This window comes from Trichoderma reesei (genome assembly GCF_000167675.1).
Source record: "Trichoderma reesei QM6a unplaced genomic scaffold TRIREscaffold_20, whole genome shotgun sequence".
NCBI lineage: Eukaryota > Fungi > Ascomycota > Sordariomycetes > Hypocreales > Hypocreaceae > Trichoderma > Trichoderma reesei.
In genome coordinates this window covers 362,914-377,609 of record NW_006711167.1, presented here as the reverse complement: position 1 = coordinate 377,609, position 14,696 = coordinate 362,914, and the positions used below count along the sequence as shown (strand labels likewise).

The 14,696-nt window shown below is 55.6% G+C and overlaps 4 protein-coding genes across 4 annotated transcripts; 2 read left to right on the top strand and 2 right to left on the bottom strand.

The window, feature by feature from the left end:
• Window positions 1–534: 534 nt before the first annotated feature.
• On the top strand, window positions 535–4,240 carry TRIREDRAFT_80756 (uncharacterized protein). The gene is made up of 2 exons (XM_006968021.1): window positions 535–1,008; window positions 1,074–4,240. Exons 1-2 carry the CDS (start codon window positions 555–557, stop codon window positions 4,019–4,021), a joined length of 3,402 nt encoding a protein of 1,133 aa, XP_006968083.1. The 5' UTR covers window positions 535–554; the 3' UTR covers window positions 4,022–4,240.
• A 207-nt stretch (window positions 4,241–4,447) lies between these two features.
• On the bottom strand, window positions 4,448–5,920 carry TRIREDRAFT_110458 (uncharacterized protein; the record flags this gene model as incomplete). Its single annotated transcript, XM_006967955.1, has 1 exon — window positions 4,448–5,920. The coding sequence occupies one exon, from the start codon at window positions 5,918–5,920 to the stop codon at window positions 4,448–4,450; it is 1,473 nt and encodes a 490-aa protein (XP_006968017.1).
• A 1,765-nt stretch (window positions 5,921–7,685) lies between these two features.
• On the bottom strand, window positions 7,686–8,482 carry TRIREDRAFT_110457 (uncharacterized protein; the record flags this gene model as incomplete). The annotated part of the gene is made up of 3 exons (XM_006967954.1): window positions 7,686–7,802; window positions 7,906–8,330; window positions 8,413–8,482. 3 exons carry the CDS (start codon window positions 8,480–8,482, stop codon window positions 7,686–7,688), a joined length of 612 nt encoding a protein of 203 aa, XP_006968016.1.
• Window positions 8,483–9,584: 1,102 nt separating this feature from the next.
• Window positions 9,585–14,544, top strand: TRIREDRAFT_110456 (uncharacterized protein; the record flags this gene model as incomplete). The annotated part of the gene is made up of 2 exons (XM_006968020.1): window positions 9,585–10,600; window positions 10,674–14,544. 2 exons carry the CDS (start codon window positions 9,585–9,587, stop codon window positions 14,542–14,544), a joined length of 4,887 nt encoding a protein of 1,628 aa, XP_006968082.1.
• Window positions 14,545–14,696: the final 152 nt, after the last annotated feature.

Sequence of the window (14,696 nt, the reverse complement as noted above, 5' to 3'; positions counted from 1 at the left end):
GATGAGGCTGTGATCAGCAGGCCGAACTTTGTGGAATCATGATAACTGCTGGCATATGGCTCAACATGACTTTCTTGAAAAGATACAGCTTCCGAGTGCACAATTTCAGTCATCAGCTCAGAGTCCTGTAGTCTAATCTAAGCGGTTGAGGCTTATCCCAGGCTTGGATGGTTGGTGCATCTGCATCAAGCCTCAACATGGTAGGTGCATGTACTTGCGTCCATCTTCACCCAGTAAAGGTCGGATATGGTGTTGTCTGTTACAACGGCGGTCACTATGTCGATGAGTTGTCAAGTTGCCTTCTGACTACGCACAATCTTGATAGACCCATGCACTCACTAGATCATCAAAGCAAACGAGCCGACTATATTGGATCTTTTATTGTTGCTATTGTTGGTGGTTTGTCGGAATGAACCATCTTCCGCACCCGTGGCGGCCACGTTGGGCTATCCGGCTTGGCATCCAGTGCATGATCCCAGCTGACTGGACAACTCAATTTCAACATCATCTGTCCGAGATTCGTCCATCAACTGCAAACTCACTCCAGATCCGACATGGCTTGCGGCTCGGGCTGCTGCGGACCGCCTTCTGATGCTCTCCCCGACAAGGACACCTGCTCCGTGGAGCTTCCGAAGCCAGAGGGTCCTTGCTGTGATGGCGATGTGCCTGATAGCCACGCTGAAGAGCTCGACATTGTTGCTGGCTGCGAGGGGCTGAAGAACAACAAATATGATGAACGGTCGTGCCAGGACTCGTGCTGCGGTGAATCAGAAGACGAGCTGCAGGGTGATATGGCGTGCCAGAACGAGGATGAGACCGCCAATCTCGAGGACGACTGCTGCGCTCCCCAGCTCAGCTGCACCAAGGGCTGCTGCTTCAACGAAGAGAACAGGCCGTGTCCAGACGATATGTCAGAACCGGACTGCTGCGAAGGAAAATCGTCTCCATGCTGTGACCAAACCTGCCTCGACCGCCTCGCGCTCCGTGAATGCGAGGGCCCTGAACCAGGTAAGCTCTTATAGCACCCTGTAGGTTATTATTGAACTACATTTCTAACACCCTTGGTCTCGCAGACTACGGCAGCACCGGCAAGTCTACCTCTAGCTGCAGTCGAGGCAGAAACGGTAGATCATGTGAAAGCCATTCTCGCAAGATTCGAGACTTGTACCTCGAGAAGCTTGAGGCTCTTGGATGCATCTGCCGAGCCCTCATCGCCCTCGGCCAAGAATCTTGCTGCAATCCGCGGCGCCGTTCAACCGGAGCAAGTGTGAGAAGCTGCTCGGGCAAGGCATCCTCGTCAAGTTCACGTCGTTCTGTCGATTCGTGCTGTATTAGTGGGCGGACTGATGCAAACCGCTGCTCCTCGAAGAAGCCGGCTGCCCCATACGGCAAAGGCAAGGATACAGGCGATTGCCAGGCTAAAGCGAAAGCCTCCCGCACCGCAAGCTCTTGTGTCGATTCCTGCTGCGATGGAATCCAACCAAGCCTTTCTGTGAAGCAGTCTACCAGAGCCTTGTCTGATACGGCGCGCGAAGTCGATGTCGAAAAGACTGTATTCTCTCACGATAAAAAAGAACATGTCATCCTGAGCATCTCGGGCATGACCTGTACCGGTTGCGAGACGAAGCTGGTCCGCAGTCTCGGTACCCTCTCGTTCGTCAAGAATCTGAAGACTAGCCTGGTCCTCTCGCGCGCTGAGTTTGACCTAGTCGGCCATGGTGTCTCTGTGGAAGAAGTGACCAAGCACCTGGAGAGGACTACCGAGTTCAAGTGCGAAAGGATCTCATACAAAGGCTCCAGCCTGGATATTGTAGTTCCTGCTGGCGGCGCCGCTGCATTTGTCAACCAGCCTTGGCCAGAGGGCGTTACCGAGATGAAGGTCGTGGATGAAAAGACTGTCAATGTTTGCTTCAACGCCGATATTATCGGTGCAAGAGATCTCATCGAATCCGGTTGGGGAGACACTTCATTTCAGCTCGGGACTACGCGCCTCGATCCATCACTCGAGGCTGGCAAGAGGCATGTCCGTCACAATGGCTACATGACCTTGCTCTCCGCTGGCCTCACCATCCCGGTCCTGATCATGGCCTGGGCCCCTCTTCCTGCGCATGAAATGGCATACAGCTCAGCGTCGTTGGCCTTGGCAACCCTCGTCCAGTTCATAGTCGCCGGTCCATTCTATCCAAAGGCCCTCAAAGCACTGCTCTTTTCGCGGGTCATTGAAATGGACCTCCTCATCGTTCTCAGCACCAGCGCGGCTTACATCTTCTCGGTCGTCTCGTTTGCGTACCTGGCTTCGGGCCACCCCCTTTCGACTGGTCAATTCTTCGAGACCAGCACTCTCCTGGTGACTCTCATCATGGTTGGCCGCTGGGTGGCCACCCTGGCTCGCCAAAAGGCAGTGGAATCCATCTCGATTCGGTCTCTGCAGGATCCAACAGCCGTCATTGTGACTGATGAGGGCGACAAGGAGATTGATGCCCGTCTCCTTCAGTATGGAGACGTACTGAAAGTCGCCCCTGATACGAGGATTCCAACCGATGGCACCGTCATATCTGGTTCGTCTGAAGTTGACGAATCCATGATGACCGGGGAGTCCATGCCCGTCGAGAAACATGCCGGATCTTCAGTCATTGCCGGAACCGTCAATGGCTCGGGCATGTTACACGTTCGGCTGACGCGCCTCCCTGGCGACAACACAATCAGCACTGTCGCCGGCATGGTAGACGAGGCGAAACTGTCGAAACCAAAGATTCAAGCCGTAGCCGATCGTGTTGCGAGCTACTTCGTCCCTGTCGTGGTCGCCATTACGATTGCCGTGTTTTGTATCTGGATCGCCGTTGGCATCATGGTCCGGGAGCTGCCTGGAAACGAGGCAGCGATTCAAGCAGTCACCTATGCAATCACCGTCCTGATAGTGTCCTGTCCCTGCGCCATTGGTTTGGCAGTCCCCATGGTGGTGGTCATTGCTAGCGGCGTCGCAGCCGAACGAGGCGTTGTCTTCAAGTCGGCAGAAAGCCTCGAGGTCGCGTATAAGGCATCGCACGTTGTCTTTGACAAGACTGGAACCATAACGGAGGGCAGATTGAAAGTGGTGCAAGAATGGTATGCCGACGGTGACCAGAATAGTACAAAGTCGCTGCTTCTCGGCCTTGTAGAGAGCATCAAGCACCCAGCGTCTGCTGCGATGGCGTCGCATCTAAAGGACCAGGGCGTATCACCTGCGTCTGTATCCAACGCCAAGGCATTGACGGGCAAGGGCGTTGAAGGAGTGGCAGACGGAGCCGGAACAGCTCTTAGGGCAGGCAACTCACGCTGGCTTTGCCTCGAGTCTCACCCGACCGCGCAATCAATGCTGTCTGATGGATATACGGTCCTGGGCTTCACCATGGGCGGTTCTGTCGCTGCCATCTTTGGCCTCCAGGACTCGATTCGATCTGACGCTGCCTCTACGGTACAGACTCTGCTTTTTAACGGCATATCGGTCCACATCCTGTCAGGCGACGATGACGGCGCCGTACGCTCTGTCGCAACCCAGTTGGGAATCACAGAGGCAAACGTCCGTTCCCGCTGCACGCCCGCCGACAAGCAAGCCTACATCCAGGCCCTCCTCCAAGGCCCTACCAGCCCAGAACAGCCCAGCAAAGCCAACAAGGCCAAGCAGCCCGTCGTCATCTTCTGCGGCGACGGATCCAACGACGCAGCCGCCCTCGCCCAGGCCACCATCGGCATCCACATGAACGACCAAGGCACCGAGGTCGCCCAATCCGCGGCTGATGTCGTGCTCATGCGCCCCAGCCTCGCGGGCGTCCTGACCGTCATCGCGGCGAGCAAGAAGTCGATGCGGAGAATCGCGTTCAACTTTGGCTGGAGCTTCGTGTACAACCTGTTTGCTGTCCTGCTTGCCGCGGGGGCGTTTGTCGATGCGCGGATCCCGCCCGAGTATGCGGGCTTGGGCGAGCTCGTTAGCGTTTTGCCTGTGATTGCTGCGGCTACGTTGTTGAGGTGGTCTCGGATCTAGAGGGGGGCTTGATGAGCTGCATGGATAGGAGAGGGGAGCTTGTGGTGCCGAGGTGATGGGCACATCTCCCAACAGTATCATGAAGGGGTGATCTCACTGTCTTTGAAAACGCCTGCATGATCTGTTGTCTTTTCATTCTCTGCACTACTTTGACGCTTCGGTTTGAAAACCAAACGAACATCTCGCATACTGGCAATCCGATCAAGGGGCGTAGATACTAAAAGATGTAGTGCAAGGGCAAGGATTCAACATCCTCCCACGTTAGTCACGTTTTCTCTTTCTTTCTCAGTTACCTATATATAGAAGTTTGTTCTATAAACGCCGTGAAGCACCAAACACAAGGTACTGGTACTACATGTAGTCACGGCAAACTTCGTAGGTCGCTCATTAGGTGCATCATTCAACCCCCCCCCCCTTTCCCCTCCGTCAATCTTCATCCACAGGAGAATCCGATTCCTCGCTCGGCAGATTCTCATTCATCTGGAAGAGCAAATCCTTCAGCTTTTGCCGATTCTGCTTAAATGTCGCAAAGTCCTCCACTTGTTGATCGCGCACCGACGGCGTCACCTGATTGCCCTGCTCGTCCTTCAAGTAATCCGGAATCTCGACGTCTTCCAGCGGGTGCTTGACGGGGCCGCCGCTGTTCCGCGGACCGTCGCCCACATGCCAACTAAACGGCACGAGATGCGCCTCCTCAACGTGCTCTTTAAGACAAGGCTCATTGGGGAATGCACATTCAGAGGCTGGCATCTGCGCGCACGCGCCCCAGCGACAAACAAACGGCGGTGCTTCCTTCCGGCAGTGAACGACGTGGATGTGGCGCCGCAGCGTGTCGAGGTTGTGCAGCTCGGCTCTGCAGCCGCGCCATTCGCACAAGAAGGCGACGAACGAGGTCTGCAGGGAGCGGTAGACCTGCCACGGCAGGGGAGAGGGCGCCTTGGGGGGTCTTCCGCGACGCTTTGCGTGGCCAAAGGGGGTGTTTATGGGCTTTGGTTTCGCTGGGCGACCGGGTCTGCCTGCGGTGGCGGTAACGGGCCGTTCTGAGGCTGGGCCTCGGAGGGCGCTGTAGGACATGCCGGGTTTCCAGCCTTTTGGTCGGCCTCGGGAGGAGCTTGGTTGGGGGGCTGATGGTGGTGGTGTTGGGGCTGGTATCTGGACTGAGATGCGGGTTTGTGTCGGTGTTGGTACGGGGGTTTGGACTGGTGCTTGGTGAAGTGGTGCTTGATTTCGGACTGGGGTTGGAGCTGTTGCTGCTGGTTTTGTCACGAGATTTGCAGCTGTGGGAGTTGCTGGTGTTGTTGTGAGCTGTTTGGGAAGAGGAACTGGCGTTGGAGCCACGACTGGAGCTGTGCGTTGCGTGGCTGTCTTGATGCTGGCCATTGGCTTTGGCAGAGGCACTGGTGTGTGAAGTGAGGATGATGTCGCTGCTGCTGCTGCCGCTGTTGAAGGGATCCCAAACGGCCTGGGAATAGGCACAGGCGTCTCCTTTTTCATCGCGCGTGAACTCCCCTGCTGTTGCGACGATGAGAATCTTCCTGCTGCTGATGCCGTTCCACGTGCGCCCTCGTTTTGCGACCTGGAGCTGTTCAAGTACGCAGGCGCCTTCTTGAGCACAACGGCCACCCGCGACTGCTGTTGTCGCGCCTCAGAAGAGGAGGAGGAGGAGGAGGCGGACGATGATGATGACGACTTGAACTGGGCCAGGGGCGCAGCGTGCAGCGGGTCGTCGCGGTCCATGCTGGCGGAGCGCATGGAGGAGAGGCGCTGGTGCGAGGCTGCGCTCGAGGGCGGCTTGGGCGCGGCTTGGGCGCTGCTGCTGCTGCTGCTGGTGCTGGTGCTCCAGAATTCGATGGGATCCAGCATGAGGGGCGAGGTTTGTTCTGGAAAGTTGGTGCTCATGATGTTGTTGTATTTTGTTGTGTGGTGGTGATGTGAGGAAGAGAGTTGGTGATGGTTTGGGGGAAGAGGTGAGAGTGAGTTTGAGTGGTCAGTGAAGTGACATTGGTCTGGTATCAACAATAGGCGGGGCCCGCTTTTTGCCGTTTTGGGGACTTGGAAGTGACTGACGATGAATGAAGGGGTCGGGATTGTCCGTGTAAAGAGCAAATTGACGAATGTCTGGTCAAGGATCATTCTCAAGGTGAAAGATGAAACAAATTAACCCATATGATATGCCATCTCATAAAAGATATATATAACTTATCAGCAATACCCAAAAAGTACTCAATGATGGAGGTGAGTGTAAGGTTGTTTGGCCATCAAAGCAGGTGATGATATCCTTCAACTCCTGTTGAGATTAGACAACCTTCCAGGCTCTTTGATAGTCCAGCTGCTGTCCGAGACTGAAAGTAGAACACGGAAAAAGAAGAGCAAAAAGGGCTCGTGTCTCTCGTCTTTGGCACAAGCCACGTGGTCAGCATTTTGCAAAAGCGGCATTAGCGAGCCAAAACTTAATGGCTCTCTCTGCTGGTAGCCAACATTGAAGTCAAACAAACGACATGCTCGTGCTGGCACCAGGACAAACCAGGTACATGTAGACAACCACCAACGCGAATGATTCCTGAGGTACGAGATACATACCTAAAACGCATCAGAGGGACAAGAAAACGACGCGTGCCGGATTTGAGACTCGCTGCTGAGACTTTCGGCCGACCTCTCTCTCTCACTCACCACCCTTAGAGACGGCTTTTCTACCGCTGACTTTTATTCACACGGCTTCATTCACCTCCCCCGCTCCGTTCGTTCGCACCACTTCCCTGGTTTTGCTCAGACAGCCATGGCTTCTGTTCCGGGGCCGCATACTGGCATCTTGCGCGACGAAACTCTTGCCCTGCGGCAGATGCTGGGATATCGTCACGAGGCGGTTCGCGAGCCACCAGTTGTGCATCCAAAGCTTGACATCAAGATCCTAGCCCGCCTGCCCGGATCTTCCATCAAAGACGTCTTGTTTGTTTCCATCGACGTTGATACGGGAGGAGGCTACCAGGTCATCTCGCCTGAACAGAGCTTCCACATTGGGATATCTCTCTTCGACACTCGGAGTCTCACAAACCCGATGGATGATCCTGCAGCCGCAATCCAGTCCTATCAATACATCACCAAGGAGTCAAGGCCTTGCAAGTGGGCTGCCAAACACTTCCTCTTTGGTGACACAGAATCAATTCAAGTCTGGACCGAGAAGCCACCGAAACCAAAGGCGGCGGCGGCGGCGGCGCCCAAGTTGGGGATATACGCAAAGCGCCGGCTGAAAGCTGCGAAAAAGACCTCGAAGCGGTTGCTTCAGGAGTTGCCCTTTGCCAAGGAGCTGGACGAGCAAGACGAGCATGAATTCGCATAACGGGCGGCAATTTGGACAAGATGGTTGGGCCCCCAGATTGGGCTCTTGAGATGACACCTACCGACTGCTCAAGAGTCGATTCTAGAGCAAGGCCAGCTTTCCACAAGAAAACCTCTCATCTAGGAACAGCTGTGAATGAGGAGAACAAGAAAAAAGCACCATCTTTTCTATCTCTCCCAACTCTACCGTCACTCGCAGATTCCGTTTTGTTTACCCGCCTGTAAGTCGTATACAAAACCATATCTCATAGCTCCTCCCCTCAAGACCCGGCCTCACATGTAGTCATTCCACGCATTTTGCCAATTCAGAATACCACCCTCATCAAGGCTAGAGGTCTGAATGGTCGTGAGAGACTTTGGCCGTCTCAACATCGGCGGACTCAATGGCCGACATGTTCTCTGCACCCCAAGTCTTTCCTTGCTGCTGCTGCGGCCGGAAGACGTACTGTTGGTTGGTTTCTGCATCAGCACCATGGCCAGCAATGCATACAGTTACAAAGGACCAGACAGATCTTGGCGTCAAAAAAAAAAAAAAAAAAAGAACTTACATAGATATCAGGAGCAGAGCCCGAATCCCAGTCAATCTGCGTGTTCACACAGGCAGACTTGGTCCCGCAAACGCTCGTGCCGGGCGAGAACTTGTCCTTGTCAAACTCGATATAGTTGTGCTTTGCGCCGCCGCCGCGCCACCGGCTGGACACGGAGCCGCTGTACGACGACGAGGGCGAGTTGTACGACAGCTCCCAGTGGCTCTCGTCGGTGGCGCAGAAGTCGACGAAGAAGGTGCTGCTGGACTTGGACTCGACCTTGCCGAGGTCGACGCAGGTCAGGCCGGCCTCGGAGACGGTCATGGTCGGCTTGGGCAGCTTGTCGCAGTACATGCAGTGGGAGCCGCTGCCGCAGGTGTTCCAGGAGAAGCTGATGGGCGAATGGGGCTTGGTGGTGAACCAGATGCAGGCCTTTACCTGGGCGCCTATATATCAAAGAATCTTGTGAGTTATTCTCGCGGGGAGCTTTCTTTGGGAGGGATATGTGTGTGTGTGTGTGTGTCTTACCTGCGCCTGCGAGGACGCCGTTGATGACGAGGGCTGTGGCCAAGGCCAGGGACTGCATGGACAAGTGCATTTTTGCTTTGCTGTGGCTCCTGTGAAAAAGTGCTTCTTGATATCTGTGTGCTGTTGATTTCTGTGTGTTGATTTGAATACGGTTGCTAGTGCTGTGTCTGGCTGATGATGGCTACAGATATCGCCGTGTAAGTGAGGACCAACGAGACTTTTTATATACATTTTTATATACACGACGGCATCTAGATGCCATAGTATCAGCACTCATAGAAGCCATTCGCATATACTACTACTACCGGCCGATTGCATCCTTCAGCTCGTCCTCAAGGTGCCGTGTCTGCCATGCCCGGGCCTAAAGCTGAGCTGGCTGACACGGGCCGTTCCCGTCTTGTTTTCTCAATGGTGACAAGGGTTGTGATAATGGGCGCCCCCCCCTTTCAGCCAGCCTTACCCGCATGTACTGGACCAGATTCGGACGCATTATTGGCCCACCAAATTCGCTAGTCTTTGCGGCTGGTGACCTATGAGACTTCAGGGTCGACATGCTGGAGAGAAAAGAGGACTCTTGCTGGAGATGATAGTTTGGTTTTTTCCATCGTCTCTTCTTCTCCAGCTTGCGTCGCTTATGCAGGGCTTTCCGCGAGGCCTCACGGGGATCCCGACGAGCGTCCGTTTTGGGTCGCTTCTCAGCTCTGTCGCTGCGCCTGTTGTTCAGTTGAGGCGCTGGAATATCGAACATGGATTGTGCTGTGGTGTTGCGTTTTTTTGGAAGTCGAATGGAAGCCAAAGGACGGTCTAGAACTGTCTGTTTGGTGGCTGGTGGACGGCTCTCGACATGCCGCCAGCGCTTAGACATCAGCTCGGATGGGGATGAAGAGGGCTGATGAGGAGTATTTTGCGTCGTCAACATCAGTTGCGCGAGACGGCGTGGTTCTACGCGGAGGATTTCATCCGTGCCTTGATCACGCAGAGGAAGACAAAAGCATACGTCCCTTTGTGACTATTTATCTCACTAACATGGACCATGTGCCGGGATACGAAAAAGAGAGCAATGTAACAACATCATTACCCTATTTTCCCTCCTTTGCCTTTAGATCGCCCTTGTCGGTCGATTCCCTGACCTTTGAGGAACTGTCAAGCTACACTGACCCTCACATCACATCATGTCAAAGAATCAATCCGATGGCGAGGGCGGCCAGTATCAGGGCTCACAGGCCTTCACCCACATCGTTCCCGGCCGCGAAGAGTCCATCAACCCCAACACCGGCACCCTCAACTTCAGCAAGCCGCTTCTGCAGCTTCGCGGCCACGTCAGCAGCGCCGACTTCAGTCTCGTTCTCTCCTACCAGCCCGGGTCAGCCGGGGCATTTGGCCTGCCGCGGAACTGGAGCCTCAACCTGCCCTATGTCGTTCCTGAATCCAGCGTCACCTTCTCGGGGCGAACGTACGCCATTGATTATACTTGGAGTGACTTGGACGGCCACCAGTCTGGGCTAAAGTACATGAACAACCACGGCATTGTCTTTGAGCCCGCCGTTCCTCCTCAGCCATTGCCTACCGGCCAGCCTGGCGAATACGCTTACAAGTTGAAGCTTCAAGATGGCTCGAGAGATTACTTTGATGCTCTTGGAAGGCCGGTGGCTCATCAAGACGTCTTTGGAAACAGCTTGCATTACGTCTATCTCGACGGCGCAACCGGAGGAGCCGTGACCTCTGATCCATGTCTAGACTACATTCTCGACTCTTGGGGCCAAAAGGTGACATTTGAGTACCAGCCGGGCACTGAAATGTTCATCAAGGGGCCCGCAACGCAGCTGACGAGGGTGCGCTTTGATGAAGCCGGAGTCGACCTTTTCACAGACTCGATGGGATTCGAGACTCGCTTCACGTATACCAGCGTGAACGACGTCCCTTCTGTGCTGCAAGAGATCAGATACCCAACCGGGCTGATCTCCAAGTTTGCCTATTCTGCATTGGACTACCTTGACGGGGACAACAATGTGAAATCTTTACCTGCGGTGTCTGATCATTACCATGTGAATGCGCAAGGGGAGACACTCAAGCATACAAACTATCAGTACGGGCCGTCCGACGGCCTCACGTTTACCGGAATCTCGATTGGGTGTCAATTGTCCGGTCTGAAGGACGATTTGATGGATCAAGGTGATTCCAATTACCGGTAAGTGAACTGATTCAATCTACCTCAGGGTCATACAACCGTACAATTCATAATAATGCTGACTCTGCTCCAGATATGATGTGCTCGTCACGCAGCTCGACGGGGGCGGGAAGACACTCGCGGCAACGATGAATCAGTTCAACTATTTGCATCTTCCGGTAACAGAGTTCAAGTATCTGGTCAATGGCCAGGGCGGCCTCGTCTCAGTCTACATGACCAAGTACACATACGAGGTCGATCCGGACAAACACGCACGTACGACCAACTATGCCCAACCAACGGAAATCGAGTGCTTCCGCAATGTTGGCGACGGCACCTTTGACAACTGGAAATACATGAAGAAGTCCGCCATGAGCTACAACGCCTTCGGTGAGCTCCTCTCGCTGAAAGAGGACATCTATAACAGGGATGATGCACGTTATGTAGCAACGAGGAGCGTTGCGAGGGACTACTACACGACCCGAAAGCTTCGTCTCCAGAGAATCAAAACCGAGGTCGAGACTGATTTGATCACTGGAATGGCCTGGAAGACGAGCAACACCCTTTCCGACGACGAAACGACTGTAAAGTCGTCCACTGTGTCCTTCAAGGCGTCGTCTGGGGCTGCAATGCAGCCGTGGAAGACGACCACCAAGCAATACGACTCCCGGGGGAGAGTCACAAAGGAGACGCTTGCATGGGCTGAAGGCGCAGTGGTTCCAGACGGCAGTGCCAGCTCATATGAGACCTCGGCTCAGTACAGTTTCAGCAACGGGATACTCACTCTCAAGACGAGTGATTCGCTAGGGGTCGTGACTTCAGAACACGACATGAGACTCGACGGAGGCCCCATGGTCAGGAAGACGCTTCCTCGAGGACAGTCTGCGAGTTACCAGTATGATACGCTGGGGCGACTTGTGAAGCAGACTGATGCTCTCGGAGGCGCGACCACCAAGTCGTACACCGTCACCACTTCGTTCATCACGGAGACCTCTTGCGATTGGAAAGGGTACATTACGCAGACTACGTACGATTCCCTCGGTCGTCCCGTCAAAATTGCAGACAACGGCGATCCAACTAAGCAGCCGTCCGACAATCCCTCTCGGGTCTTGAAGAGAGACTCGTATGACGCCCTGGGAAATGTCGCCTGCACCAAGGACGTGATCGGCCTTGCTACAAACTATACGTTTGATGCTCTTGGCCGTGTTGTTCAGCAGGCCGATGCAACAGGAAATGTCCAAGCCACGACCTACGACGACAGGGCACTGACAATCACGCAGACCCTAAACGGAGACGTTCGCAAGAAGGTGGTTCTGGACAACTACGACAGAGTCGTTTCACAAACTGTATTTGCCGACTCGGGCAGCAATACGTCGTATTGTCTCGTCCAAGAGACTGTATACAACGGCAAGGGGCAGACGGTCAAAGAGACGGTTCTGCAACGGCCAGCTGGAGGAGGACATTCTGGCGAAACAAAGACTCTCAAGTCCATAGCCTACACCTACGATGCAGACGGACGCAAGGCATCAGAGACGGTCACTGGCGCAGGCGATGCAGGGGACGACGTCGTAACTCGCAGGTTTGTCTACGACCTACGCGGAAACCAGCACACCTGGTTCAAGGACGTGAAATATGCAGATGGAAGGGCATTTTCTCAGCAGGGGCCCACGACTATATACAACATGCATGGCAACATTACTCTTCTTCGGAACCAGCTGGGCCAGGAAGAGAAGAACGAATACGACGAGAATGGCTGGCTTACCAAGACGACGCGGTTCGATGGCAGCACTTTGACCTTTGAGCATGATGCTTGTGGGCAGACTGTTCGGACTACTTCTGCTTCTGGGACGACGGAGATCAAGTACAAGGCGAAAGGCCAGGTAGAATCGTCCCAATTCAGGGATGCGGTTGTCCGCTATGACTACTACATCGACGGGTCTCCGCGCTCTGTGGACTATGGCTGCGGTTACGTCCAGATATATGAGCGAGACTGGACCAGTCGTACATCAGTAGAGATTGATGTTTTTGGGACCAGAACGGACATTGCGTACGACAGCCTCGGCCGCAAAGCGAGCGTGGCTTCTCAAGGAGACGTTGTCACGTATTCATACGGCACGTCGAACCACTGCCTTGGGGTCCTGGTCGGTTATACCCTGTCGGGCGGGATGCAGTACACGACACAGATCTCGTACGACGGGTTCCAGCAGAAATCCCAAGTCAAGACAGTCGCCACCGACTCCACGGTTCTTCTGCAGACGACATACGAGATGAGCAGTCGCGGAACCATGTCGAGCATCAAATCTGCGTCAGCACGTCGGCCCGAGCTCAACAAGAGCCGCAGCTGGACGTATGATGGCCTCGGCCAGATGACGGAGGAGCGCAGCAGCAGCGGTGGTGGCCAGACTGACGACGACGTGTTGCTGCAAAGGTTTGAATACGACGGAAACCACAACATCGTGGCCGTCAGCGTAAACGGCCAGACGAGCAGCAGCATGACCTACAACGCCATCGACCAGCGAACCGACTCCGGGTTCGAGTACGACGCCAACGGCCGCATGGTCCGCGACGACGCCGGCCGGAAATACATCTTTGACGACGTCGACCACCTCCTCGCTGTCGAAACGGCCGGCGGGAGCAACAGCACGAAATTCGCCTACCACGGCGACGACTCCCTCGCCGGCATCGCCCGCCCACAAGGCAAGACGGGCCTCTTCTACCACGCGGGAACCCAGGAGATCAACGCCGTCAGCCACGAGGAGGAGGCCGGGCAAGCACAAGACAAGAGCTCCATCCTACGCAGCAACGGAAGCATTCTGGCAGCGTATCCGGCCTCTTCCGGCCAGGCAGCAGCAGTGCCGACGACATATCTCTTCGAGCAGCACGGCTCCACGGCGATGCAGCTCGCCGGCGAGGAATCAACAGCCATCTCGTACGAGCCTTACGGCGCGCACTCGTCGACGTGTCCGCTGAAGCCGCAGACGAGCTTCGCCTTTGGCCAGGAACTCGTCGACGCCCTCACCGGCGTCGTCTATCTCCGCTCGCGCTTCTACCAGCCGGACCTCCGCTGCTTTCTGTCCATGGACTCGCAGCTCGTCGAGAACCGCTACGCGTACTGCCAAGGCGACCCCGTCAACCTGTTCGATCCGACGGGCCACTTCTCGCTGCGAAAGGTGCTCACCGCCGTCGTCGGGACCGTTGCCGCCGCGGGCGTCGCCTTCGTCACCCTCGGCAGCGCCGCCCTGCCCGCTGCGCTGGCCGCGGGAGCCGCTGCGGCCGGGGCGTCAGCTGCGACGGCCACCGTGGTCTCGACGGTGGCCACGGGCATGGTGGCCGCGGCGGCGGGCAACGTCATGGGGAACCTCGTCACGGCGACGCTCGACTGGGCTGCCGGCGACGAATGGGCCTACTCCTGGAGCGGGCTGGGCCGGGACGTCCTGGCCGGCGCTCTGGGGTCGGCCGTGACGGCTGGCTTGGGCGTGGTGGGAGGCAGAGTCGAGACGGCCCTGATGGACGCCGGCTACAGGACGGGCTGGGTGGCCGGCGCAACCGTCACGACGGGCATCGTGGCGGATTTCGGCGTCCAGCGGACCATTGCCGCGGCCTACGGGCAGCCCTTTTTCGAAGCCCAGACGCTCACCGACGCTGTGATGTCAGTTCTTATTGGAGCGGCCATCAGTCACGCGGGACGGCGTCTGAGCAGGAACCGCCGCGTTGGGGCGATGATGGAGGCCGAGGGTTCTTCTACGCGTGCTAATTCGGTAGAGCTGCGGAGTCTGTCGACGAGCGAGTTTGTTGAGTCGGGGATCGATGTCAAGGCCGCCTGGGGCGACGTGACGAGATATTGCAAGGATGGGACCAAGAACCCGTTTAAAAGGGGGCCTGGGCCTGATCCCAATGGGGGTGGGAAGGAATTGGGGATTCCTCTGTTGACGTATGATCGCAGGAACAATGTGTACAGGGTGTGAGCTGCTGCTGCCACTGGGCGGCGTTTTTTTCTTCTTTTAATTAAGGCCTTTGGAAAGGCATAATGCGTTTCTTTTCCAGATGATTCTATTAAATACTTTGACTCTTTGCAGTTGACCCCGCGTGTTCTCCTCCGTGCACAGCTGTTTAGCAC

Coding starts and splice junctions, on each gene's coding strand:
- TRIREDRAFT_80756 (XM_006968021.1), top strand. CDS start 555: ATGGCTTGCGGCTCGGGCTGCTGCGGACCGCCTTCTGATGCTCTCCCC. Junction 1,009..1,073: donor ATGCGAGGGCCCTGAACCAG/GTAAGCTCTTAT, acceptor TTGGTCTCGCAG/ACTACGGCAGCACCGGCAAG.